The sequence below is a fragment of the Salminus brasiliensis genome, chromosome 5, assembly GCF_030463535.1.
Source record: "Salminus brasiliensis chromosome 5, fSalBra1.hap2, whole genome shotgun sequence".
Classification (NCBI taxonomy): Eukaryota; Metazoa; Chordata; class Actinopteri; order Characiformes; family Bryconidae; genus Salminus; species Salminus brasiliensis.
In genome coordinates, this window is record NC_132882.1 from 6,802,812 (window position 1) to 6,828,672 (window position 25,861).

The following is a 25,861-nucleotide window of genomic DNA, read 5'->3' on the forward strand; positions in this document are numbered from 1 at the left end:
AAGTTTCTCAAGAAGGTGCTCTTGAGAAACCTCAGGTCAACATGGACCAGAATCTCAAAGCAATGCTTCCAACATTTTGTGAAATAAATAACATGAGGAATTGGGGCTGTTTTTGGGTGCAAAGTAGGTCCTACTCTGTCCTACTTTCACAGCTACTCTACTCAGGCCTGTTCACATTTCACTGTATATCTCAACTGGCTTGGTCCTGCATATGTACTGTGCTGTGTTTGTGTCTGTAATTGGACATGTTAAACATAGTTTTCCAGATTTGTGTACTTTTTGAAGTTGTATTTGAGTAGTATTCTTCACTGTCTTGTTTAAGATGGCTGTGTATACTCTATGTCCTGGTCACTTGTTTAGTCTGGTCCAGCAAACACTGGTCTTGCTGCACTGAGGCCCTGGAGGTAAATTTTTACATGCAGTCAAGTTTATTTTCAAGAACGTCACACGAATGAGGGACGAAATGGCTTCGGAAATCCTCCACAATTACATTCCCGCTGGACTTCCACCTGCTTGAAGCATAAAGTGGAGCAAAACTGCTGGGAGGTGGGGGCAGAAGGTTTTTCGGAGGTGTTAACGGATCACATTTCAGGCCCTATTAATGCTGCTGGTCGGATGTTCCACCGTACATGTCCAAGGAGGAAGCGAAGTATGGTTCGGGAGCTGAAACGTCTACACATCTGGCTTGCACCTGCCCACACAACTGCACATCTTTCCCTGAGTCATACCTAACCATTTAGCCTAAGACAACATGAGAGCAGCTCAGGAGGTCGGAGATGATCAACTCCTAGTTCCCAGCTCTGGGTCTCTAAGGAAATCCTGGCACTCAAGATTATGCTGCTTTCCAGACACTCCATTTGTCTCCAAATCATGTCAGATCAGCAGATTAAGGGGAGGTTTAATGCTGCAGACTGTAATCTATATGAAATTTCTGATGATGCACAAGCCTGGCTGTTGACTAGCGAGTAATGCTGGGGTAAAGGTTGCTATTATGAACTTTCCTCTGAACTCCGGGCCCTGGAATTTATCCCTGATTTCATATCAGTCAGTGCGTCCATAATTAGCAGTCTCTAAACTTCACAGACCTCTATAATAAGAACTTTGCATGAATGTTGGGAAGGTGTTTCTAGGCATCAACCTTAGGGTAAACAAAAAACAACGCCAGCTGTAGGTGGGGATGAAGGGAGCTGGAAACGCTGGGTCTTTTCTGCACTGTGATCATGATAATTACTGTCGCTTTCTATTACACAGGGCCAGACCTGCACTGCTAAGCCCGACCTCACCATGTGCTCATTATGATAAGGACACGCCATAATTTCACTTGAGTAATGGCTATAAAAGAAAGCCCATTTATCCCAGCTGATTAAGTTAACCAAGCAAAAACACCAACATTTGAAAGACACTATTTTAACAGAGCCGAGTCCCACTGCTGTGCCTCTATTAAACTGTGCTGCCTTTGCCCTGTTATTTTAGGGAGTATCAGTACTCCCCAAGTGCTGGATCAGGATTGCTCTTACCAAGTCAGCTGAAAAGATGCAGGTTTTTAGACAAGTTGGGCAAGAAGAATCAATGTTCATTATAGCATTTTTCTATAGTTAATTAAAAATAACACATTCCAGATTCCTGCCAAGTCCAGGAAGTTCCTGGCCAAGCAAGCATCATTTAGCAACATTAGGCCAAATCACAAACTAACACAGATCAAATCACATAGGATCCCAGGCATTTTACAGCCTGGTTTATTCCAGAGCCATCTGGTCCACATTCAAGGCAAAGAAAAGCACTGACCCTCCTTTCACCCAAAAGCCTTAATGAGAGAATAAATGAAGGAAGTGAACCAGGCCTTCTACTGTACAGTACATCTGCTGTGTGGAAATGCAAGCCTTGGCACTGGAGCCTTCAGTGTGAGAGCCTGAATAAATTCTCTGCAGGAGCCTTTTCCTTTTTGGCCAGTAACACTACATCCTTAATTTCTCCTTTAGTCCATCATTTCATCTAAAATGCTAAAGTGGATTACACTGAATAAATAGACTGGAGGTGTAATGATCCTCTCAGCCCACGACTACATTCAGTTCCCAATACTGGATTCACAACTGAATATTCTCATGACATTTAGAACAGAATCTTAATTCGGAAAAATAAGGACAGTATCTATGTCTGTGGTCTCCAACCCTGCTGCCGGAGAGCTATCTTCTGCAGGGTTCAACTCCCACCCAAGTCAGAAACACCTCATTCAGCCAATCAAGGACTTCATTCAGGCAGTAATTAGCTCAATCAGCTGGGGTGGAGTAGCGTTCTATCTAAAGTCAGCAAGAACGTAGCTCTCCAGGAGCAGAGTTGGAGACCACAGATCTATGCTGTTGCATAATCTACTCACTAGAGTTGAGGCCCAGGAGGAGGTGTGTGGTGAAATATGTGACAGTGCTGAATTGGGCTTTGCGTACTTAAGTGTCGTAAGCAGAAGGACGCCTGGTCTCATCGGTGTGTCGTCATGCTTTTGCTTTGCATTTACATTTATGGCATTTAGCAGATGCTCTTATCCAGAGCGACTTACAAAAGTGCTTTGCTATTTATTTAAGAAAACCCTCAGCTAGTTTTAAAAGGCTACAAATTCAAAGATACCTCTAAGTTTAGACTCTACTAAACACCAGTCAGTAAGGAGACCACTCTGCTATTCGCCCAAGTACTCTTAGAAGAGGTGGGTCTTCAGTCTGCATTTGAAGACAGCGAATGACTCTGCCATTCAGACACCCAGGGGAAGTTCGTTCCACCACTTTGGTGCCAGGACATCTGGGATATCACAAGTTTTTGAAGCCAATACCCCTAGAAAGAACTGGTCGGCTGTGTCCCATTTAGTGTTTAATATCCTGCATTTCAATGTTCTAAGCATGTTGGGTGTCTGACAATAAAGTAAGCTTTCACACTGAAGAACTAATGGCTTTAACTAGCAGTGTTAGTATTTTCTATTCAAGCTATACCTGTCCACGGAAAGGACCACCAAGTCCTCCTGGTCAGCCAGAGTTGCCATGGCCTCCTTGAGTAGTCTGACCTTCTGGCCTCCACCAATGGAGCGTCCCACGTCGCCTCCTTTCCATTCGTCACCCATCCCCAGCACCTGACATAGACCAGAGCACATGGTTAGCCTAGCTATTCTTGTGCTGATAAGGTAAAGTAATAAACATACAAAATTGATCACAGTAATAATAGAATATTGTCACATTGCCCAGCCCTTTACAGGAGAACAACACTGCAAACTAACAGGGTTCAAATGTAGCCTTGGAACACTCTCTCTGTTCAATGTTTAATGCATGTTCTCTTCATGTATTACTTTTCAGGCTAAATGTTGTTCATATCCACCTGAAAAGCCACATACACCAGCTACAATGACCAGGTTTACTGACCGTGCCTCAAAATGATCTCAATATTTATTTAAAAATCTGTACAAGGAAAGTAAATGTGCGCAAAATGTTAATGTGCCACATATTAGTGTCTCCTTTTATGAAGTTTAGTATTTGGTATTTAATTTAAGTAAGAGTGGGAAGGTGGCTTTTCAAGAGTAACATTTTTGTTGACAAAGCACTGATTCAAAGTTTTCTTTTTTTTTTTTAAATAACAAAACAATGATAGAAGTGTCTTATTTTTTTTCCATTTGTGATCCTACAAATTTACTCAATCCAAATTTATCCCATAGTATTACATAATAAAACTAGGGGTGTAAGAAAATATCAATATGTTGAAGGATCACAAGTGTATATTTTTACAATTCCTTCAAGTCTCAAAAACACAGAATTGATCATTATAAAGTTTACAAACAAGGGTTCATTTTGTGTTGTGTTTAACCCCCAACCACTAGATAGCAGTGTTGTACTCTGTCTTTAGATCCCACTATTCTGATGGATAAAAATAGTTTTTTTCTTTACACAGATTTTATACATATGATACATATTTTTATGTGTTACAATGTGTTTTTTTATATTGTTATGATTTCCAAAAACTTGATTTTGAAAAATTACAATATTTCTCCTTGCTTTTAGTATCACAATATATTGCTATTTGGGATGGGGCTTTAGTTAAGATAACAACGTTAACAAAGTAAGATGTGGAGTTCTGCAAGGCTCCATTTTAGGACTGCTATTATTTACATTATACATGTTGACAATGGGCACAGCTGTAAGCACACATGGCATTAACTAACACTGTCAAAATATCACAATAAATACTGTGTAACATGAAATTGTCTTTAAATATAATGATTCTATTTTTCTATTTTTCTATTTTCGATTCTATTTATCGCTCACTAATTGCAATGTATTGATTTATAAACCCTGGTTTGTGTGATACACATTACCAGGTTTAAAGAATATACCTAACATGAGGTCACTGCATGTCAGGAAACCTGGGGAAAATCAGTCTTACTTTCACAGAGTAGTTGAAGTACTTTGCCGACTGCATGAAGCGGTTGAAGCCGTCGGTTTCTCGTGTGGCCACAGTGAGAACCAGCAGCTTTTCTGGTGAAAAAGAGGGAGAGAGAGTATTTCAGTGATTTTTAAAAGCATTTATAGCATACAGTGTAAAACACGCCAGTTTTTTTATGTTTGGTATGTTGAGGGATCCATAAAGCAAGCATGCCTTAGAGCAGCTCACATGCTTTCTTATAGTCTAGCCAAAATCCTTTGGTCTTTTCAGGAGCCACTTCACCAAAATATATATGTTGTTTTTTTGCCTACAGTACGAAATAAAGGGTTTTGAGTTACTGCAAACCAAACTACAACCAAACCTCAAACCTAGGTCAACACTTCCAGAGCGGATTCAGAAAGTGCATTCCACCTATTTCACAGATAAAAAGGGAATTGTCACAATCACTATGACGTGAGAAGCACACTTTTTGAAGGTGCCATTATTTCACACAATAAGAAGCTTCTAAATGGTGCTAGTTTTGGTGGAAGTGCTAAGGAAGAAGACACAGAGATTGAGTTTCTCAGGCCCCCGCTACATTTCCGCTGGCCAGGCCGCTGAGCTGGGATAGGCCAGAGACCAAAGGAAAGTCACAGCAGGGTGTAAAAACAAACCCCAGTCTGGGGTGATGAGAGCCGAGCAGATCCTATGGTCAATCATCTCTGAGGTTGGAGAACAGCCCCAAAGAAATCTTAAGCAAACTGAGCCAAACTCATGTCATTTGTTAATCATCACCTAGGCTGTTTTTACTATTTTTGACCTGCTTAAGAAATTCCAGGTCTGCTTTCTGTGTGAAAAGTAGAAATAAATAAAGAACGTACTGTAAAACATTTCCTAAGAGAAACACAAACACCACAATGTAGCCCCCATCTGACATCATCATTACAGAAGCAGCAGAAAGGGTGGGACTCAAAACACCACTGGCAAAAATCAGCCTGAACAGGAAATGGTTGTACGAAAAAAGGGGGAAACAAGCATTTCAGTCTCAACAAGATGATGGAATGGTGGCAGGACTGACCGGATATCTCAGCTCATAAAGGGGCCATTGGAGAATTTAGCAAAATTAGCACACTATGTCGGTATGTGGTGAAATGTAGAGAAGCACAACGTCCAGGCTAAGTGAAAACGGCTTCTCTGAAAATGGCTTCTTGTTAATGGCCTTCTTTGGGATTTGGGATTGCACCCATAGTTTACATCTCACTCGAAGTTGAGAAGTGACCCGACGTTTGCTGCTTGTACAAATATGCCTGGGAACTGTTTAGCCCAGCTTGTCAAACTCCACTGACCTCTCCTTGCCCTTTTACTTAGCGAAGGAACCGCTAATACAAGCAGTCGCCATTCGGTTTGCGTACTGCTTTATGTTTACAGTGTTTTTCAACCCCAACTGGGACAATGCCCAGCATTACACATATGATTGATGTGGCATCAGGGCTAGGGGTACAGGTTGGGGGGCAGGCTTGTATACTGTTAGATATACTAAAGGAATAATGTTAAAAAGGACAAAAGTATTGGGACACCTGCTCATTCATTGTTTCTTCCAAAATCAAGGGTATGCTTTTGTTGGCGTAATGGTCTCTACTGTCCAGGGAAGAAAGCTTTCTACTAGATTTTGGAGGAGCACTGCTGTAAGGATTTGATTGCATTTAGTGACCCCACCACATCCCAAAAGTACTGGATGGAGCATCATCCATCATTCCAGAGAACGCAGTTCTTCCACTGCTCCACAGCTCAATGGCATTAGGCTTGGTGCCAATAGGTTCATGTTTATAGCTAGCTTCCAAAGAAAGGCCTTCCAAACTCCAAAAGCCAGCAAGGGCCTGAATTCTGAAGAATTAAATCTCTTCTTCGAGCTTCTAGGAGACAGGTGTAGATTTCACAAGCCTCACAATACAGCAGGGAGTATACAGATGAAAAGTCTCTGTGCCTTCATCCCGCACCAATGTCCCGTTTCCCTGTTTCTTCTGACGGAAACGCCCGTGGCTCACACAGCTCGACAATAAGGTAACTCTATCTCTGTATGTGGAGAAGCATGGGGTGTAATATAGCAGCCAGGGAGTACTGGAGCACAGTCAGAAAGTGGAGGTGCGAGTCATGCTGGCTGGAGCTGGGTGAGTGCCCAAAACCCAGGTGTCCCTTCTTATTCTAATCTCTGGAAAAGCCTTGAAAATCAACATCTGGAGAAGTCGTTCCTGCTGAACAGCTGCGCTCACTGTAACAGGAGACATTTCCTTTTTTTTCAGACCGGATCGCAAAGGTATGGTTGAACCTGGGACATGTTATGGGTAAACCTGGGACGCTACCTCATCAGGCGACTATTTTAATACGGCTTTAATTCTTGTTCTCCAAGGGAAAAGCCACCGTCTCGCCATCAGTGTGATTCCTCCTCTTCCTTTTTTTGCACAGTATAGCTGTATATGGATACATCTTCTCAAGAGAAAAACATGAGGAAGCACTTTCCTCCCGGAATAAAAGACTCAGTCAGTCACAGCAGAGCCAGCACTCTGCCAACACAGGATTTAGAGGTGCACTAAGACTAGTATTTATACTGCCATGCCTCATTTGTCAATAGAGGCATTTCAGGGGTGAATATTGCATGGCTCCAACCCTTCCTGATGAAAAATGATGTGAAGAAATTCAGACACCGTCACATATAGAAAGTGAATTACTGCCTCTTGCACTTCCCTTCATGTCCTACTTGCTCTTTCTCTTATTCATACACTTACACTGGAGGATACTTGACTGTACAGAGAGCCATTCTTGTGCACTCTTAAAAATAGAGCTTCCAAAAAAGGTTCCTTGGAACTGTTCCCTTGAAAAAACGGCACTAGTTCCCTATAGAACATTTGGTTTAAAGGTTTGTTAAGAGAAAATATCAACTTCAAGAGGTTCTTTAGAGAAGTAATAGTGGTTCTTATACAGTCCAAATAACCCTATTTAAGACAGGACAGGGCAGATAAAACTGCCTTACAGTAAAAAGGAGCCTGACAATTTCATCTAATCTCTGAGGAATGTCCAGCTCATTCTTCTAAAGACATTCCGGCATACCAAATGGGTGAGTGGTGGTGGGGGATGGGGTGGGGTCTGACCTACTCTCTCCTCCCCAATGCCCACTTTCCCTAAGGCTCACAAACACCACCAATTGCTTTGACCCAGGTATGACCTCCCTGCAGACAATAGCAACAAAGAACCAGACCACACCAGTAAACACAGGGGAAAGCAAGGAGCAGCAAACCCTCGCACGTTTCTTTATAATGCCACCTTTGTCAAACACTGTTAACACAGCAGTAACTGTTAGATCATAGCAGTCACAGAGTCTGTCCGAGACTTTCTGCCAAAGGTTCTGGTTGCCAGGTGACGGGTAAAACATGCACCAGGCTGGCACAGCTGGAAATGCTTGCACAGGGGTGGGATGGCTCAGTCTTTACACAGTACGAGGGGTCAAAGAGAAGATGGTTAAGTGAGAGAAGACACTGAGAGATATTAACTAAACATTCTTCAAAAAAGGTGCTTCACAGTTCTTTGAGCGATAGAAGCCATAGAAGAACCACTTTTGGTCCATGAGGAACCATGTCTGTAACAGAGATGCATTAGTATAAGGGGGGGGGGGATGGGGGTGGGGGTGGGGTAAAGAGGCTTTCCATCCAGTGGAGGTTCATCAGACATTTAAAAGGTTCTTTACACTCTTTACACGTGTCTATTACAAACATGGTTCTTTATGGAGCCAAAAGTGGTTCTTCTCTGGCTTCTTTCGCTTTTCGCTGTTAGATAATGGTCTCTGTAGAGGTCTAAATCTCTAACCTCACAACAATTCAGTTGGGTTAAGGTTTGTTAGGAAATGATTTGGTTTGAAAATCTCCCATTTCGATTCAGTTCAACTATTTTGTTGAGTTTACACTGAATACACAAATGTGAGTGAAGGAACTTCTTACACTGTAGAGATTTCACAGAGTGGCTCAGCAGCCTAATACACTACCTATGCAAATCAGCAGCCAGAGTCAGAGAGAGCACAATTGACCATGCTCTCTCCAGGTCAGTAGGTGGCGTCTGTTAGCTAGTGCGGGGAAGTCGGGGACCTGGTGCTTTCCTCAGAGTGTGTCGGCTGCCTGCCGGTTCGAAAAGAGGCAGTGGCTGTGGCATTTATTGGAGATTATATTACTGTGTTCAGTCCTTACCCTCCTAGTGTCCAGAGCACTGCTAGTGTTAGGGGGAGCCACAAAATGGGTGGGTTATTTGGCAGTACCAAATTGGAAGGAAAGGGGGGAAAAAAATGTGATTAACTAAATAAGAAAAAAAAAATTAAAATTTGATAATATTTCCGTCCACACAAAGACAAAAATCCATGCATGAACATGCTAGCCAACAGTAAAGAGAGACATCAAAGGACCATGAAAAAGGAAGAAAACAGAGGTATAATTCCAAATTGCACACTACTCTCTAAATAATGTACTATACAAGTCACAAATTATGGATTCTAAATCGAAATCTGTCATGAAAAAGTATTTACATTTATTCATAGGTGGACATCTGAAGTCTAGTGCAATCTGTGTGTAGTGTAGTAATTTTATGATGATAATCACTGTATATAATCACTATATTCAGATTCAGCCCGGAAATGTGCATGCATTGTGACTCCAACATTTTCATAAAGCTCCATTTCACCGTCCACACCACAACACTGAAACATTCAACAATTCAAAAAGCTCCAAAAACCAATGTTTACGTGTGGACAGGAGGCAGTTTTCTTTTTTATAAATATCCAGATACATGTGAACTGGGCCTTGTCTTTTCCCAGCTTTCTTCTCTGACTACTTTCTGACAGTTGTTTATCACCATTCACTTCACTTCTGACTGTGGTGTTGGTTTACATTGCCTCTATAAGTGACTGTAGACCACATGACTGGCTATGGTCTTAGCCACAGCCTACAAAACATATGCTGAAGGATTTGTCTCTACGTGGACTGATTTAAGTCTCAGGGCTTGTTTGCCCAACAGAAACACTTGTCTTCCTTAAAACTGACTGGCAAAGTACGGAGTACTAAGAAGACTGATGGTACAATGGTACAGACAAAGCCACAATATGAATTTGGAAGCATTTGAAGCTGCCTATGTCGTTTATATTCTACTCTTTTCATGTTGTTGGCTTGAAACAAACGTAATGATATTCCCATGAGCCTCCTTCCTGCAAAGTCATTATGGGTAAAGCAGAAAGGGGTACAGTTTGTTTATGAGAACACTTATCCTATAGGTAAATGATACATGCTAATGGAGTCTACAGATGGTCTTTAATGGACTGCAAGCTCATTAAGACAACTCAAGAAAAACATGCATAGTTTAACTGCTGTAAAATCAGACTGATGGAGTTTTTTGGAGGGGGCAGACAGTGATGCAAGGTAACCCGTTTCTACCAATGAATAATTGGATGCCATGGTTCCATTCATTACTGTTCTATAAAGTGAAGCCAAAACTGTACGCCATGTTGTCAAATTTGCTGTGCAGACCAGAGGCAGGGCAGAGTCGCCTACTCATTTGGTAGCCCCATCCCCTTCTCCCAGACCAAGTGTGTCTTAGACTGCCTTCACTGAGCTTACAACGCAGAAGGAGAGTGGATTTTCCCCCTGGATTCCCAGTTTGTCTAATAAGTGGATGTTCCAACAGTAAAAGTGCAGCCCAGGTAAGTTCCACTACAACTCGGCTACCCCATTGAACCAAAAGGGCGCCATGCAGGTCCTGCAGTCGACCAGTCTCTTCCAGCCAAGCTGTCAATCACGTAATTTCTAAGTGTAGCCCCTCCTCCTTACAATAGGTAGAGTAAGGGTTTAAAAAAAAACAGCAAAAATAGTCTGGTCATTAAAACATAGGAATGGGCGGAGCTACACATCATGCTACAACCAGCCAGCAGAGGCACTAGAACTGTGGCTGCTTCGCTTTTGAGAGATGCTGCACTGTCCATGTTTCCACAGTCATTACATTCTACTGTTACAGAAAAAAATACAGCTTCCTATACATAAAGAGGTGGTGTTGCCGAGATACCCACTGACCCATGGTGGACATGGCTTGTTTCCATGATCCCAAATGAGCTGTGAAACTGGTGCAAGATTGAGCTGGATTAAGTGTCTGCATACATGGCAGGCTATCCCAACTGTTACTGTTCTGCAAAGTGTTGAGAGAACGTCATCACTGAAAAATAATTTGGTGTTCAGTGTAAATACTGGGTAATCATGTTTGATAGTTCACTATGCGTGTACAGTAGCTGGTGTATCCAGTCATACCCTATTCAAGGATGGAAATTCAGGTCAACTGCTAGTTATGATGTGATTTCAGTTGTTCTGGATACAATCTTTACAGTGTATATGTTCAATTACAAGTATATTGTCAAAATATACTTGCAATTCTTTTTTTCTGTGTAATTTCATTAAGTATCTGGACTGCTGTGTGACCGTGCACTCCTCTCACTTTAGAGATTTCTCATTTTATTATACACAGCAAAAATATGTAGTGGTTAACACTACCCACCCCTAAGCAGAGGAAACCTTGGGAAATCCTACTAAACCTTGGGCAAGTCTCTTCTCTCTACATTTTCCCACCTGTGTAACATGATTGATGTAGGTCACTCTGAATAAGACCATCAGCAAAGCACCTTAAGACCCTTTTAAAGGTTTAAAAGAAGTCGATGTAAAAGGTTGTTTACCAAGTTTAAGATTTGTCACAGTCGGCATCTCTTTTACAGAAATGGTTCTTCTACAGATTCACTCAAAGAACCCTTTGTAGCACCTTTATTTTTAGGAGTGTGGGTGTACTTACTTACTGCTATTTTATACTTCTACTTAAGTTCTCATTGCAAATACAGTTTTTTTTTTTTACATGAGCCGTTATGTCACTGCAGTAACAGTGCTTTTCCTTGAGTGGGGGGTAGACTAATCTCCATGCCTTTGTAAAAGCAATGAATACCCCCTTACAGAGGCAAACTGTTCTCTCAGCTTTCACCCCTATGCACTCATGGCATGACCATCTGTGTAAACGTTAGCACTGCAGTAGCCTGGGTGTGAGAACACTCTGGGAAAGAAGAAAGCAGCATTCTCAGTGAGCACCCACCTCCTGCACCACACAACACGGCCTTCAGTGCACTCATTTCCAGAGATTTCAAATGAAACCTTCTCAATCCAAAGGCGGATTCGTTTAAGACCGTCTTCATCACGACAAGATAAGCATCTCTCTGAAGGAATGTTCCTCTCTACTCATCGCAACATCACTGGCGAATACCTAAGAGACATAACACTTACACCCGTACACTCCTGTTCTGCTTCAGCTTTCCATAAAAGCTTAGGTTTCCCAGCACCTCTGAATGTTTGAAACGAGAGCGAGCCGCCAACAATAACATGGCCTCAGTCCCTCAGACTCCTCATCAGCAGAACAGTGTTAGCCGGACAAGCAGCAGGTTCTGGTTCAATGCAACATGCTGTAGCTGTTTTAGTTGGGGACAGCTAGAGCATGTGCACACACTTAAAGCACTGGAGTTTAACTGGACTCGTCAGATACATCAGAAAGCCCAAATATTAATTCTGGAAAGCTGGTGAAAAGCTAGGGCTAAAAAGAGCCTCATAAACCTGCATGAAACTCTTTATTGCTTTAAATCTCTTTATGGGTTTAACTCGAGCCACATACATGGCTCTTTCTAAACATCACATTAGGGTTATGTTACTGTGTGGTGTGGGGTTTGAACTCAGGTGCAGTTTACTTATATATAAAATTCATTTATTTAATGGTGAATGTTTTAAGTGAGGACAAGATTGTTGCTTGGTGACGCTATGTGGCCATGGTGGGGCTCGAACTCCCAACCCTGTCCAGTGCGCCACGCCACCACAGCTGTGAGAGGCAGCAGCATAAAAACTGTTTAAAAGCATCACAGACAAAAGGGCTGGAAAACACCAACAAAAGGAAACACCAGGAGTGGAGTCTTTCCAACGAAAGACAATTCAAACTGTTCCCAACATACTCTTCCTTTTTCAACTCTACCTTTTCTTTACTGTTCCCAACATAACCTTTTTCAACTCTTGCTTTTCTTCACTGTTCCCAACATAAACCATCTTCCTTTTTCAACTCTTGCTTTTCTTTACTGTTCCCAAAATAAACCCTTTCTTTCTCAACTATTGCTTTTCCTCACTGTTCCCAACATAAACCCTCTCCCTTTTTCAACTCTTGCTTTTCTTCATTGATTGTGACTTAGACCCACTGTTACACTACAGAGGTATGACAGGGATGCATCTCTGGTTAGGTGTATATATACCATGCCAAACAGGTGGGTCTGGTCAGCTTTGATTACCGCTGGGGATTCTGGGGCTTGGAGTTCTTTACTCCAGCTCCACCAGCTTGCCTACTATGCTGGCCAGGCCCCTGCTGGTGGTTCATGGTACATGCTGTCTGCTTACAGGTTAAGCATGAACAGCCTTATGTTTGGGGTAATGGGTCCTAAGCTTGTACCTGCAAGGTAATGTGGATTCATGAGCTACAGGCCGAAGATTTCCAGTTTCCAGTGGCTTTCTTCTTTGGCATTTTAGAAGACCCATATTGTATTTTGTTTTTTCTTTCTGAGCTACACGTATGAAATAACTTGCTTTGGATTATTGACCAAAACCATAACATCACTCAAATAGGCTGTTTTGTATGTAACTGTGCTCTTAAGACCGATATCTGCACATGACCTCTGTTCTGATTGGATGCACTGTATAAAGCCCCAGCCCTGCCAGAAACAGTCTATATATCTGTGCATCCATATGTCAGTGTGAGTGGGCTGGGCCAAACTGCTGTAGGCTGAATAGCTGTACATGTAAATGCAAACGTAAGCCCTCCTTCTCTACAGCATTCTGTATAGAGGGAGCTCTGATCACAGGCCACACCTCACACCTAAATTCAGTATGTGGGATGCCTCTGAAAATGAACCCAGGCTGGTAACTCTTGTAAGGCTTAATATGGTGGAGTTATTCTAAAAAAAACATTAAAAATAAGATGGGTAGATGACATAAAATGGTTGCACAGCGCTAACCTTGGGTACGGTTGGAAGAAGGGTACATTAGCTGTGAGAAAACCATGCCACATCGTGTTGCTGTTGGATGTTATTTCCAGTCGAACAGCACTGGAAAGACTGATTTTAGTCTTCATAGCTTTCCCAAGGACAAAAAGAGGAGAACATTTGGGAAGCAGTGTGTGGGCGAACACAGCTACCAAAAGACCCGCGGCTTTGCTCTCATCACTTCACTCCTGATGCATCTGAATCGCTCGGTGGAACCAAACTGGAGAGAGACTTGACTGATGCTGTAGGCTAAAACGCAGCGCCCTGCCCACACTTTTCCCACACAAGAACTCCAAAAGCCCCAGAATATGGAGTGAGAACAGCACAAAGAAATATGATCAGGAACATACACTGGGGGTCTCCTGGCGAACGGCCGACAGCGTCTACCGTTAGCTGCTTTTGCCTCATTAACAGATTCTGAAAGTTTTCTTTCCAGTGATCTTTTTGTTGATTTCAGTGCAGTCCTGTGTAAATCTTAGCTGGTGGATCGTCAGATTCGTCCATGACCGTCCATGAGTTATTTGGAAATTGAGTAAACAGAATAATCAATTATTCATTTCAATAATTGACAGACTACTACAACAGTCATTTGTTGCAGCCCTAGTGTGATGTGGTGTCAGTAAATGTGTTGCTTTTGGTGACATTGATGAATTAAAAATGGGCTTTTTTCATGGTTTCTTTTTATTTGTGGACTGTGGACTAGGGACATTGCGGCCATAATTAACATACTACAAGGTTAAATTTGGTTTTCCAAAGGAAGTTTAAAGGCATCAGATGAGTGCATATGACCTGAAAATATACAACATTTCTTAGCAGTGTTTGCCACCGGCCTATTTAGCATATAAGTCAATGTACGTAAGTGTAATAACTCATCTTACCCTACATATTGCCACTCATTCAGGTGGATAAATAAATGTTATCAGCAGCAGTAAAAGCATCATGCAAGCTCAATTCTGCATGGCCTAAGAACTAAACTGTCTAAAGTATGGCTTAGTCTAGAGGAAAACTAGATTAAACAAGGCATCTAAGCATACTTGGCAGAAAAACACCAGCAATTTTAAAACCCAGTCAACTGAAAAGTACACTAAGTGTTTGTGGCACTACAAGGTTTGGCCCACAGCGACAGACTGTATTTTTTGTATTTCCCTTCGCAGTCTGTGCAGGGAAATGCAGTCACATTACTGAGTCACATAACTGACCTCATTAAAACTCTGATCCGTCTACAGCCGGAGTCTAACACAGCACCCGTGCAGACAGATTCGGAAACTCCAGCATGTTTCTCCAGCACTTTTTCTCAGGGTCCAGTTCTGTCCTTGTGTTGGACATACCCATTTCAACAGAGGCAGTACTTTTGTTTTCAGAAGTATGTGTAAAGTCCACCCCTGCTCCAAATATGTAAGAAAACTGACATCTGTATTATTAATAAATCATTTTTCCATGTATGTTGATAAAGGTTTTGATATATAGTAACAAAATCAGGTACTGCGTGGCAACAGCTAACTCTTACGTGAACACTGGCTAACATTAGCTAACTAGATCCACAGTTTATGTCATAGGGTGTAATCATTTTAATACAATATCAAAAATTGAAAACATGGAAGCTACAAATAGTGTATTAATCACTGGCTCTGCTAAGCCCCTCAGTCTGTTCTCATTCTTTAAAAACTAGAGAAGTTCACAGATTGTCTTTGGGTGCAAGTCTGAGTCAAGTCTTGAGTCTCTGGCCTGTGAGTCCAGGACAAGTATAGAGTTCCCTGGACTGCAAGTCAAAGTCTGGAGTCTGGAGTCTCTGAGGTGAAAGTTTAAGTCTTGAGATTCTGGCATGTGAGACCAAGGCAAGTCTCGCCTCTCTTGGAGTTTGAGTCGAGACTAGTCTTTTGGATGAGAGTTCAACTCAAGTCTTGAGTCCAAGTCAAGACTCAAGTCTCTGAAGGTAGAGTCAAGTCTCAAGTTTCTGTTGTGCGAATGCAAGTTAAGTCTTGAGTCTCTGGAGTGAGTCCAAGATAAGTCTGGAGACTCCAGGGTGCAATATGGGTCAAGTCTCGAGACTCTAGGGTGCGAGTATTAGTAAAGTCTCGAATCTCTGTGTGATCTGAAGTCAAGTCCTGCAATTTCCTTCTGGATCAATAAAGTCGTACCTTATCATATCTTATCAAGTTTCCAGATTACATCCAAGTGGAGTCTTTGGGGTGTGAGCCTGGGTTGAGTCTTCAATCTCAGTTAAGTCTCGGGTCTCCGGAGTGAGTCCAAGTTAAGTCTGGAGACTCCAGGGTGCAATCTGGGTTGAGCTTTGAGACTCTAGAGTGCGACTATAAGTAAAATCTTGAGTATGACTCATGTCTCAAATCTTAGTGTGATCTGAAATCAAGTCTCAAGTTTCTGGAGTACATTCAGGTGGAGCCATCAGGGTTTGAGCCTGGGTTGAGTCAAGTCAAAGTCTCTGGTCTTAGTCAAGGGCATGTCTCAAGGCTGTGGGTCCAAGTCAAGTTTTGAGACTCTGGAGTGCGAGTCTGAGTTTCTAAGTCTCAGGTCTAAGTTACGTAATGTGAGTCAGAGTCAGTATTGAGTCTCTGAGGTGAGAGCCTGGGTAGAGTCTTGAGTTTCTGGGGTGCGATTCCAAGACTAGTCTTGAGTCTTTGAGGTGGAAGTCCAAGTCGAGTCTTCGAGTCAGGTCTTAAATCGCTGGACTGAGTCCAAATTAGGTCTATGGACTGTGAGTTAAGGTTACATCTCCAGTCTCTGGAGGGCAAATCCAAGTCTAGTCTTGAGTCTTTGGGGTGGAAGTCCAAGTCGAGTCTTGGTTACATCTCCAGTCTCTGGAAGGATTTTCAGCTGGGTGTTTTGCTTAATGCATAGTAGTGGCTGACTAACAATATGGCAACTGTAAATGGTTAAGTTTGCGCTGCATCTCACTTTCATTTATCTTTCCCAAGAAAACTAATATTTTAATAATTTCATATTCAATTTTTTAAACTCTCATGAATATTGGAATATTCCAACACTCTGACTCATCTGTCCTAAAACCACACAAAAATGCACTCATACTCTCATACTTGCACATATCTGACTTCACTCTGACCAGACTTCAGGCCAACCTACTATTAGACAGAGAAAGCAAGAGGAAAAAAAAAAAAGGCAGTGTCAAATTGGAAGAATTTTAATGTAACCACAAGTAGGTCTGCGAGCAAGACAGCAATGAAACTTTACCTGCATGTCTGGAAACTACCCACACAGACAGTCCTTAACACCTCCAAATGCTTTCATCCTACAGCAAGGTGAGCGGCCCATGTGTTTCCCCTCCAGACCTCAGTAACCCAGTTTGAGGGCTGGGTGAGGAATGAACCGAGGGAAACGGGTCACCGGGGTGTGATCGTCGTTCAGACATTATTTCAGCTGTCTATGGCTAAAATAGAAGCGGGACCCGGGAGCTTGTATGATTGGTAAAACATGTGCACCCCTGCCCACAACAGAGGAACCTTGTAGTGTGTAAGGGAGTGCACATTCGATTACACATCACCAATACAGTCATAAAGACCCTGAGCAAAGAACACTGCGTGACATCATCTCCATCTGTCAGAGCTATAACTTATGAACCTCGGCCCAAAAAAAGCTGCCCCAGAGGTGGCTGGAGCACAGCAGCCGCCCATATTTATTCCTCCCGGGATGGAAAAATAATCACGATCAAGGATCGAGAGGGGAAAGAGAAGTGCGAGATTGGCTGACGTCATGCAGTTTTGTCGGTGGTGGGGTAATGATGGCAATTATTACGGTCGCTTCCTCCTACAAATTGGGCCATGGGTGAATTAGTTATTATAAAATGGCCAAGCAGGACAGAAGCAACAAAGCCTTTTGACTGTGTTAAATGACTCAAAAACTGGCATGTTAATACCTCAGACTGCTTCCATCGCTACCTAGCAGGAGCAGGATGGAACAGTTTAGGACCTCATATTTGTAATAGTTCAGCATCATTAATCCTTCTCTGGTTTAGCTGCTGCGTGCTCTAGTTTTATTAAAGCGACAGTCTAATTTCCACAATTTCCCCCCTACACCAAATGTAGACGGCCATTTCAGTCATGTCTGGTGTTTGAGACAAGTGTGATGATTTGGGTTTGCCGTTTCTAGAATGCTAACAAGAGGCCCGAAGCTTCCATTACTTGCTAGTTACGTTAGCCTCACAGCTCCAGAGCAACTTCAGACACCAGAGGTCTGGCAAAGGAGACTGACTACATTTGACACAAAGAGAAATTTGTTTAGTTTAGCGTAACTTCACACAACTAGCGTAACATTAAATCCTAGCAGAAATTGGCATTACTGTAGCAGTGGTCATTTCTGATATAAAAAGTGGTCATTTCTGATGTAACACTGATTTGATTAACTCGCGACCACAATTTGACAGTCTGCCTCTCAAATATACAGCTCTAGAAAAATTAATGGAGCACCCTACATGATCAGTTTCTCTGGTTTTACTATTTACAGGCAGTGTGTTTAGGGAAATTTACATTAACATTTGCGTATTTCATAAACCATGGACAACATTTCTGTCAATATCCAAATAAAAATATTTGCTATTTATAGTGTTTATTTATTTGCAGAAATTACAACTGCTCAAATAATGCAAATAATAATAATAATAATAATAATAGTAATAATTATAATGCAAATATGTTACTATTCACATTAAAACAACACAGTACTAATATCTGAACTTTGAGAGCATTTAGAAATCACTATGATGAAATAACCTTGACTGCCAATCACAGCTCTCATGTCTTGGCAGGCTCTCGACTAGTCTTTTACATTGCTGTTGGGTGACTTTATGCCATTCATGGTCTGCAAATTCAGCTTTGTTTGATGAAATGCTTGGAATAAAATGACTGCCATAGACATAGAGATGCAAATTTAAGGAAAATTAAAATTAAAATTAAGTGGTCACTTATTTTTTTCAGAGCTGTATATACTGTGCACAAAAATTGAAAAGCTGTTGGGTTACATTTCACTCTCTGCATTGTTTACGTCCATAATTGTTCTTTGGAATTGTGCAGGTCTTCATAATCCAAGACCTAAGGAGGTGAAACACTCCAAAGTTCTCAGGTCAAGCAAAGTATGTTGTAAAAGGATGAAAAAAGGAGAAAATCATTTCAGACTCAGATCAGATTTCCAGTTGTGCCAGTATTTTTCTCACCTTTTCCCAGAAAGTTCCTGAACTATATCTACCATTCAAAAGTTGTTGGGGCTTCTTTGCTCAACCATATCATAGTTATTGTTTTTTAACTACAAGCTAATAATATCTGTAACATAAATCTACCATATATTTTTTATATATATTACATATATTATTTCCCCAAAAAAACACTAAAATTAATATTTTCTGAGCTGATTTTGTCTGTCGATTTAATCGGTTTATCCAATAAGAAAGATATCTAGGACGTTCACCAAATATATGTAAATGACCAGCAGACAAAAAGATAAACTGAATGTTCTATGGGTGTAATTACTTCTAAAATTTGATTGTTTTGCTGAACTACTGGTGTAATACCACAGTACCACAATACACTGCAATAAACAACTCACAATGAGCAGTGAAATCCCCTTAAATCTGGATGATATCTAATATTTCTCACTTTGATATTGTTGTAAAGCTTGTTTATAGATGTATAAGTAGTGACTTAATAAATAGTGTCTTATCCTATATGCATTATTTATTGAATATCTGACATATCTGTGGATAATGACATTTTTAGTACTTGATATTACTTACAATAACAAGCAGAAATCATATAAAAATCTGAATAATCTTACAAATTAAAAAAAGTATCTTAAGTAGGGAAATATTATATATATATATATATATATATATATATATATATATATATATATATATATAGAGAGAGAGAGAGAGAGAGTAGATCATTTTTTACAGTGTCATGTAAGTTTAGAGCCCTATATTTGTAATATTAGCCCCCAGAATCACTCATCCATTTTTGCAGCTGCACTACAATATTACAATGTCATAGTTATGGTTTAACTAATCAGCCTGATGTAATAAAAAAGTACTGCAATGAATAATAAGCGCTTTGGATCTATATGATCACCTTGACCTGGTGTTATGTTCTTTTCCATGTTTCTGTCTGCTCCTGTATTTGTGCTGTAGTGGCCCTCGGAGCTCATAATAATAATCCTTACAAAACAAAAGCGACATTCAGTGAAACGCAGAGCGCTGATCCTGTCGGCCAAGTCTAAGCAGCTGTTACTGCTCTCCCGAGTCCAGTCTCAGGACAGAGAGGACGCAGGGGCGAGGGAGAGGACAAAGGGGAAAAGTTTTACTGCAGAGCGTTAGGTCGTTAGGCAGAGGTCTGACGCTGTCTGACGTGCTGACACCACGATACCGCCTGTCATGTCTGTCATTTTGCGACTTGACCAGCTCATTATGGTCCCACTCGCAATCATGTGACGGTTTACAGAGAATGCCACAGACACAACAAACAGGGCCTTGCCGCTCAGTGGCCATTTACACAAGCGCAGGCCGTTTCAAGCAAGGTCGTGGAGGTCCGTCACCATGTTCCACAAGAGCCAATTGCAGGGTAAGGCCTGCCAGCTCCCACAGTTCAGCTGTATGGAGAATGTTATATGCTGGCTTTGCTCCGATATCAAGATGTATGGTTTACTGCAGCTTGAAACTCGTAAATTCTACGGAGCGGTAAATGCTATTGAGCTGTTCCCCATGGACGTATGGAGGAAAGGCCTGGAGGCTGGTGGTGTCAGGTTGAAAACATTTAGAAAGCGATGAGCCCCAGCTCCCCCATGACTGAACCATGAGCTTATACACACAAGCTGTGCTAATAGCAATGTTGCAATTTCCAAGGAACATGCTGGAGATGATGTAATGCAACTAGTATGTACCATACGCAAGATATGGAGAAAACACCAGGGTGAAGCTATACTGCTGTTCACTGTGACTGAGGCATACTTTCTTACAGGTTAAAAACTTACTAGCAATGTGTTTAAAGACTATTTAAAATTATTCGTCCAGAGAGTCTGTGATTGGTCAAGAACTCGTCTTTATATCAGTTTTGCCCGTAAGTAAGACCAGAGGCCTGTTACAACAGGATATTGTTGGAAAATGCTTAATTTCATACTATGCCTTCTCTAAGGGGCCAATTCTACTCAGTTATCATAAACTGCTCTGTTCTGTACTTTAGAGTGTTACTATTTTTTGGCTGCACTGTTCCTTCCCTGTTTGTCCTTGGTAAGACCTTGACATTGGGGGGGGGGGGGGGGGGGGGGGTCCTCAATAACTTCAGCAAATACTCCAAAAAGTAACAATATTCACAGACAAAGGAGGTTCTATAATTAGTGAATATACCACCTCAGCTCCACTTCCCATATAGCAGCACTCTGTAGTTCTATAATTCCAGACTGTAGTCCAGCTGTTTCTCTAAATTCTTTATTAGCTTCCTTTCACCCTGTTCTTCTGTGCTCGGGAGTCCACAGGACTGACCACCACAGAGCAGGTAGTATTTGGGCGGAGGGTCATCCTCAGCACTGCAGCGACACTGCCTGACATGGTGGCGGCGTGTCAGTAAAACCCCTTAGTGTTTAAACCCCTCAGTATCACTGCTGGACTGAGACAGGACTAGTCCACCAACCAGAAATATCCAGCCTACAGCATCCCGTAGGCAATGTTTAAACACTCCAGCAGCACTGCTGTGTCTCAACACACACTACAAACAATACCACCAGCATGTCAGTCAGTGTCACTGCAGTGCTGAGACCCACTACCCAAATATTACCTGCTCTGTGGTGGTCAGTCCAGTGGGGTCCTGGGCATTGAAGAACAGCGTGAAAGGAGCCTAGTATGAGAAACAGATGGACTACAGTCTGGACTTATAGGACTACATATATATATATATATATATATATATATATATATATATATATATATGTATATAATTTCTGGGGTCTTGCAGAATTTCCAGAAAATGTTACATCTCTCTGGTTTCCACTGTTTTTAAAATTGTTGTGGATGAGACCGCCTGCTACAGCGTGGCAGTGTACCTGTACACGTTACAGTAGGCTTATGGTACTAATTAACTCCGTTTCCACACACATACACAGGAGTGTAGAAACAGAGAGATCTTTCCTTAGACGTCAGGTGGATAAAACCAGTGTTTAGAGCACTGAAAAGTGCACATAACGCTGACAAATACACACTCTTATCGGTGCAGGAAAACCACAGCGTACACTGCCGTACCCCTTTGGATGCAAAGCACAGCAATCAAGCAGAGCAGACTGAACGTAATGCTGCACTTGTGGGACTCTATACAGCTATAATCTCTATACAGTGTTTATTTAACGAGAAAGTGGGCTAATCTAGTCACACAGTCGCGCTTACCAGACTTTTCGTTTGAAGATAGGTAACACGTTTGAAGCCTACTTTGATATTTGGGCTTTTTTTGTGGTCCCCCAAATAATCCCAGGACCCCTCCAGTGCGGATGCTTTAACAGATTTCTGCCTGGCTTCTATACACAGGTTCAGTTGGTTTACTGGTTTTTAGAGATGCCACGCTGCAATTCTGAGTTTACAGAGCAATGAAGGAAATGGGGAGGGGTTTCCCACTTAATACAAATGTGGCCTTTGCACATTGGGGTGTGCTAAGGGTGGTTTGATGGAAAGGGTCTTGTCTAATAAAAAGACCACACAGATATATGACACTATAATTAGACGATGTAGAATAAGGCTTATAGTACGAGTTGCACTGCAGTTAGGTCTACCATAAAGACGAGGGCCATGAAGACATTGCACTGTAATAATACAATATTTCATAGATCAACACTAAATGTGCCAGAAATGATTATCTGTGTGATTCCATACAGCTTTACAGATTCCTCAAGGGTTCTTTAGCAACTGCAATGGTGCTATATGGAACAGGACATCTCAGCAACCCATGTGAATGCTGGATTGGTTCTTTGCCTGGTTAAATGGTTATTATATATGATGGAAAACACGGACAGATAAAGAACCTTTTAAAGAACGGACAAATATATTTAGATTTAGCACCACTCTTAAGTTAAATATTTCAATATTTTTGCTTAGAACGTTGAAGAAATACTTTTAATGGATGGTTCCCTCTGAATTTTAAATCTGTCAGCACGAAAAACGTTATTAAAGCATGAAGAACCTCCATACAATGTCAGGGTTCTAGACTGAACCTTTAAACTGATGTTTCCATTACGTACGTTTCTTCACGCTCTCAAATCTCTTCTTGAAAATGGTTCTATAGGGAACCAAAAATGGTTCTCTGATAGCATCACTCATGCAGCACCTCTTTTTTAAGAGTGTAGTAATAAATGAGCATTCAGCTTTTAATATTTTCAGCCTCACTTCAACCTAAAATACGCCGAAATACACTTTTTAACTCTACTAACTCCAGCTGAGACCATGTTAGGAGACCAAACACTGTTCTGTATAGGAAAAAAAAAAACACTCTTTTTTATGGAGGAACACTGAGCCTGCAACTGGTGTTAACACACCTCAGTCATTTTACCATGTGTGTATGAACTGTATGCAGGGGGATTGCTGTGTGAACTCCTGTGTGAGGAGAAGGAACCTGCCAGGCTGTCCAGCACAACTACATACAACAATATAAGATTAAACAGTGAAATGACAGGACATGTAAGACAGGCTGTTCTCATGCAGTGCCAATTCCAATTTATACACCCAATAAGCCCAGCATAGCCCCACTGATGGACGGAGAGATAGCAAGGGAGGGGTCATTTAAGTGTAATGGTCTCCTTACCTGTTGGAATTTGCTGCTGATTGCCGTGTACGCCCCAGGCTTGCTGGCCACAGTGTACCACAACGAACGCGAAGAGATAAAGCCACTGGAGACACTCCATCCTCGGATCTCCTGGGTCTATAAAGTCCTGTTTGAGAGAATAAGAGCAGCAGGGGAACAGGAAGAAGAGAACAAGCCCGGTGTCCTTTCTGTCCTCTTTTGGAGTTGTTTTTGGCTCAGCTGCGCTCTTCAGTGCGCACCGACTCCATGCGGCAGCGCCGACTCTCGCGATGATCAAAGAATCAAGAAAGCTCTCAAACAAACAGAAAAGGAGACTCAGGTAACTGCCTGAGACCTGCTGGGCCACCAAATGTCCAAGACAAGCAGAAGAAGTAGCGAGTGCGCAAATGGGGAGGCTGCCTGACTGGCTGATGCCTCCTAACCCCACAGCTCACTGCGCAGCTTTTGGAGAGGAGAGCCGGAGTGCCCCCTGCTATAACCCGAGGTGGCAAGAGTGTAAGTGTGAGATTGAACAAGTACAGCTGTGTGTGAGCGACCCCCCTCCGTCCCTCCGTTCCTCCCTCCTGCCCTCCCTCTCTCCCTCCCTCTTTACCCTCGCCTCCACCGCCCTTCCTCCACTCCACTCCACAGATTAGCTCTCACTAGGTTGATGTTAATAATGTGGCCGCTTGTCCCACAGGTTAGGATTCATTTCTGCTCAGATTTATCATTAATATCATCACTATCATCACTATCATCACTACTGTATACTTACTGTTTCAGATAGGACCTAAACAGACAAATACAGGAGCATAAACTGAAATAAAACTATTGTTGAGTAATTATATATATATATATATATATATATATATATATATATATATATATAGCTGCTATTAAAGAAGGTGTGTATGTATATATATATATATATATATATATATATATATATATATACACACACATATAGCAGCATTATATTACTTATACTTATTATAACTAAAATCACTGTGTTAGTTTGTGTCTATATGAATGTGTCTGGTGTCATTTTAGTCCTCTTAGTACTTTATTAGCAAGACACCTTTTTTGTGTATACTGTTACACAAAAACAGTTAGTAAACAGGTGTCTTTTGTTTTTTTATTGCTTATACTAGCATTTTAAAAATGATTTCCAAAAATTTCCAGACTTTTTGAGGCTAACACCAAAAACTAAATCATTTGCTACCGCTGGACATTCGGCATTTGGCCCAAAATGCATTAAAAACCCCCTTTGGGATATGGTGTATGTCCATGTGATAAACATTTAGTATACACGAGTCTTAGGAACCTAGAAAGAACCCTGTATTTACATCATGTGAAGGTTCATTACCTAGAAATGCATTGACGCTCATATTTGTGTTATTTGTTTTTGTAATATCAGAAACATATGGATGTTCAGTGAAGCTGTGCTGTTAATAGGGGCATTGAACAACACATTGTACAGACTGGAGCAAAAGAAATCGTTTAATGAGGTTAGCACATTAGCTTGAGGCTAGTGCATTATCTCACAGTTAGCATGTTAGCTCAGGTATTAGTCTTAGTTCACAGTGAAAACCGTGTTAAACTAAGATTGAGCTTTTTCCTTTTTACATGATGCTGTACAGAGCACGTCTGGTGACGTCACACGTTAAAAAAAGCCAAGGCCACAACTAGTAGGAAGTGGGAACGAGATAATTAAGTTGTGGCCACTACTTAGTGAGACGTGGGAACAAGATCTTGACGTGAAACGTTGACTGGATGTCACCAGTGGGGCTCAGCATTGATGCCAAATTCTGAAAAGTGTTTTATTTTTATTTCTTTTCCAAAGAAAAAAAGTCTCTTCTTATTTTTGTCTGAGGAGAACGGAAATCACACAGATCAGTATTATTTCACTGGTTTCTGAAATCTTTCTACTGAATCTAAAATTAACCTCTTAACCTGCACCTTCACCCCCCTCCCTTTTCAAAAAAAAAAAAGAGGGGAGCATCAGCAGTGCTGGAGACGCAAATGAGAAAAGCTTGAGATCTCCTTCTCCTCTGATGGACTGCTGAAATGAGGAGATCTTTCACTTGTCTTCTATGAATCTTGCTTGAGATCAGTCCAAATCTGACCAAAAGGAGAAAAATTAAACCACCAGTGAGACGTTACTTTTTTTGTTACATTTTTTGTATCAAAAATGAAAATGTAATTAAAAATTCATTTTAAAAGAGCTAACAGTTTTACAATCCAGTCGTTACAATCCTGCTGGGAGGATGAACGGTAATGGCAAGTCCTTCTCCAGCAGATGTAGCCCCCAATGAGAGTATTCAATGCATTTGTCAGCAGTCCAACACACTTGGCTAGTGACCACACTCTGCATGCAATTTATCCCCATTCCAGACTCTCAGGCCTATAGTATTGTTTTATTTAACATACCATATACTGAGGTAATTCGGCTCACCTCCAAAACCATATATTTATATGTGTGTATGTGTGTGTTATTTTATATGTATGTGCTGTCACTGTTTATACATCACATAAAGACTCTTAAACACAGGCCTGTGCATGTGCA

The 25,861-nt window shown here is 41.4% G+C and overlaps 1 protein-coding gene across 1 annotated transcript in view; it reads right to left on the bottom strand.

The window, feature by feature from the left end:
• The window catches only part of plod2 (procollagen-lysine, 2-oxoglutarate 5-dioxygenase 2), a 63,074-nt gene extending 39,243 nt beyond the window's left edge, over positions 1–23,831 (bottom strand). Inside the window, exons 1-3 of the mRNA XM_072679320.1 lie at positions 23,317–23,831; positions 4,414–4,505; positions 2,976–3,112 (exon numbers count right to left, since the gene is read on the bottom strand). Of these exons, the coding sequence (XP_072535421.1) occupies positions 2,976–3,112; positions 4,414–4,505; positions 23,317–23,416 (329 nt within the window). The 5' untranslated portion in view covers positions 23,417–23,831. The remainder of the gene's footprint in view (positions 1–2,975; positions 3,113–4,413; positions 4,506–23,316) is intronic.
• Positions 23,832–25,861: the final 2,030 nt, after the last annotated feature.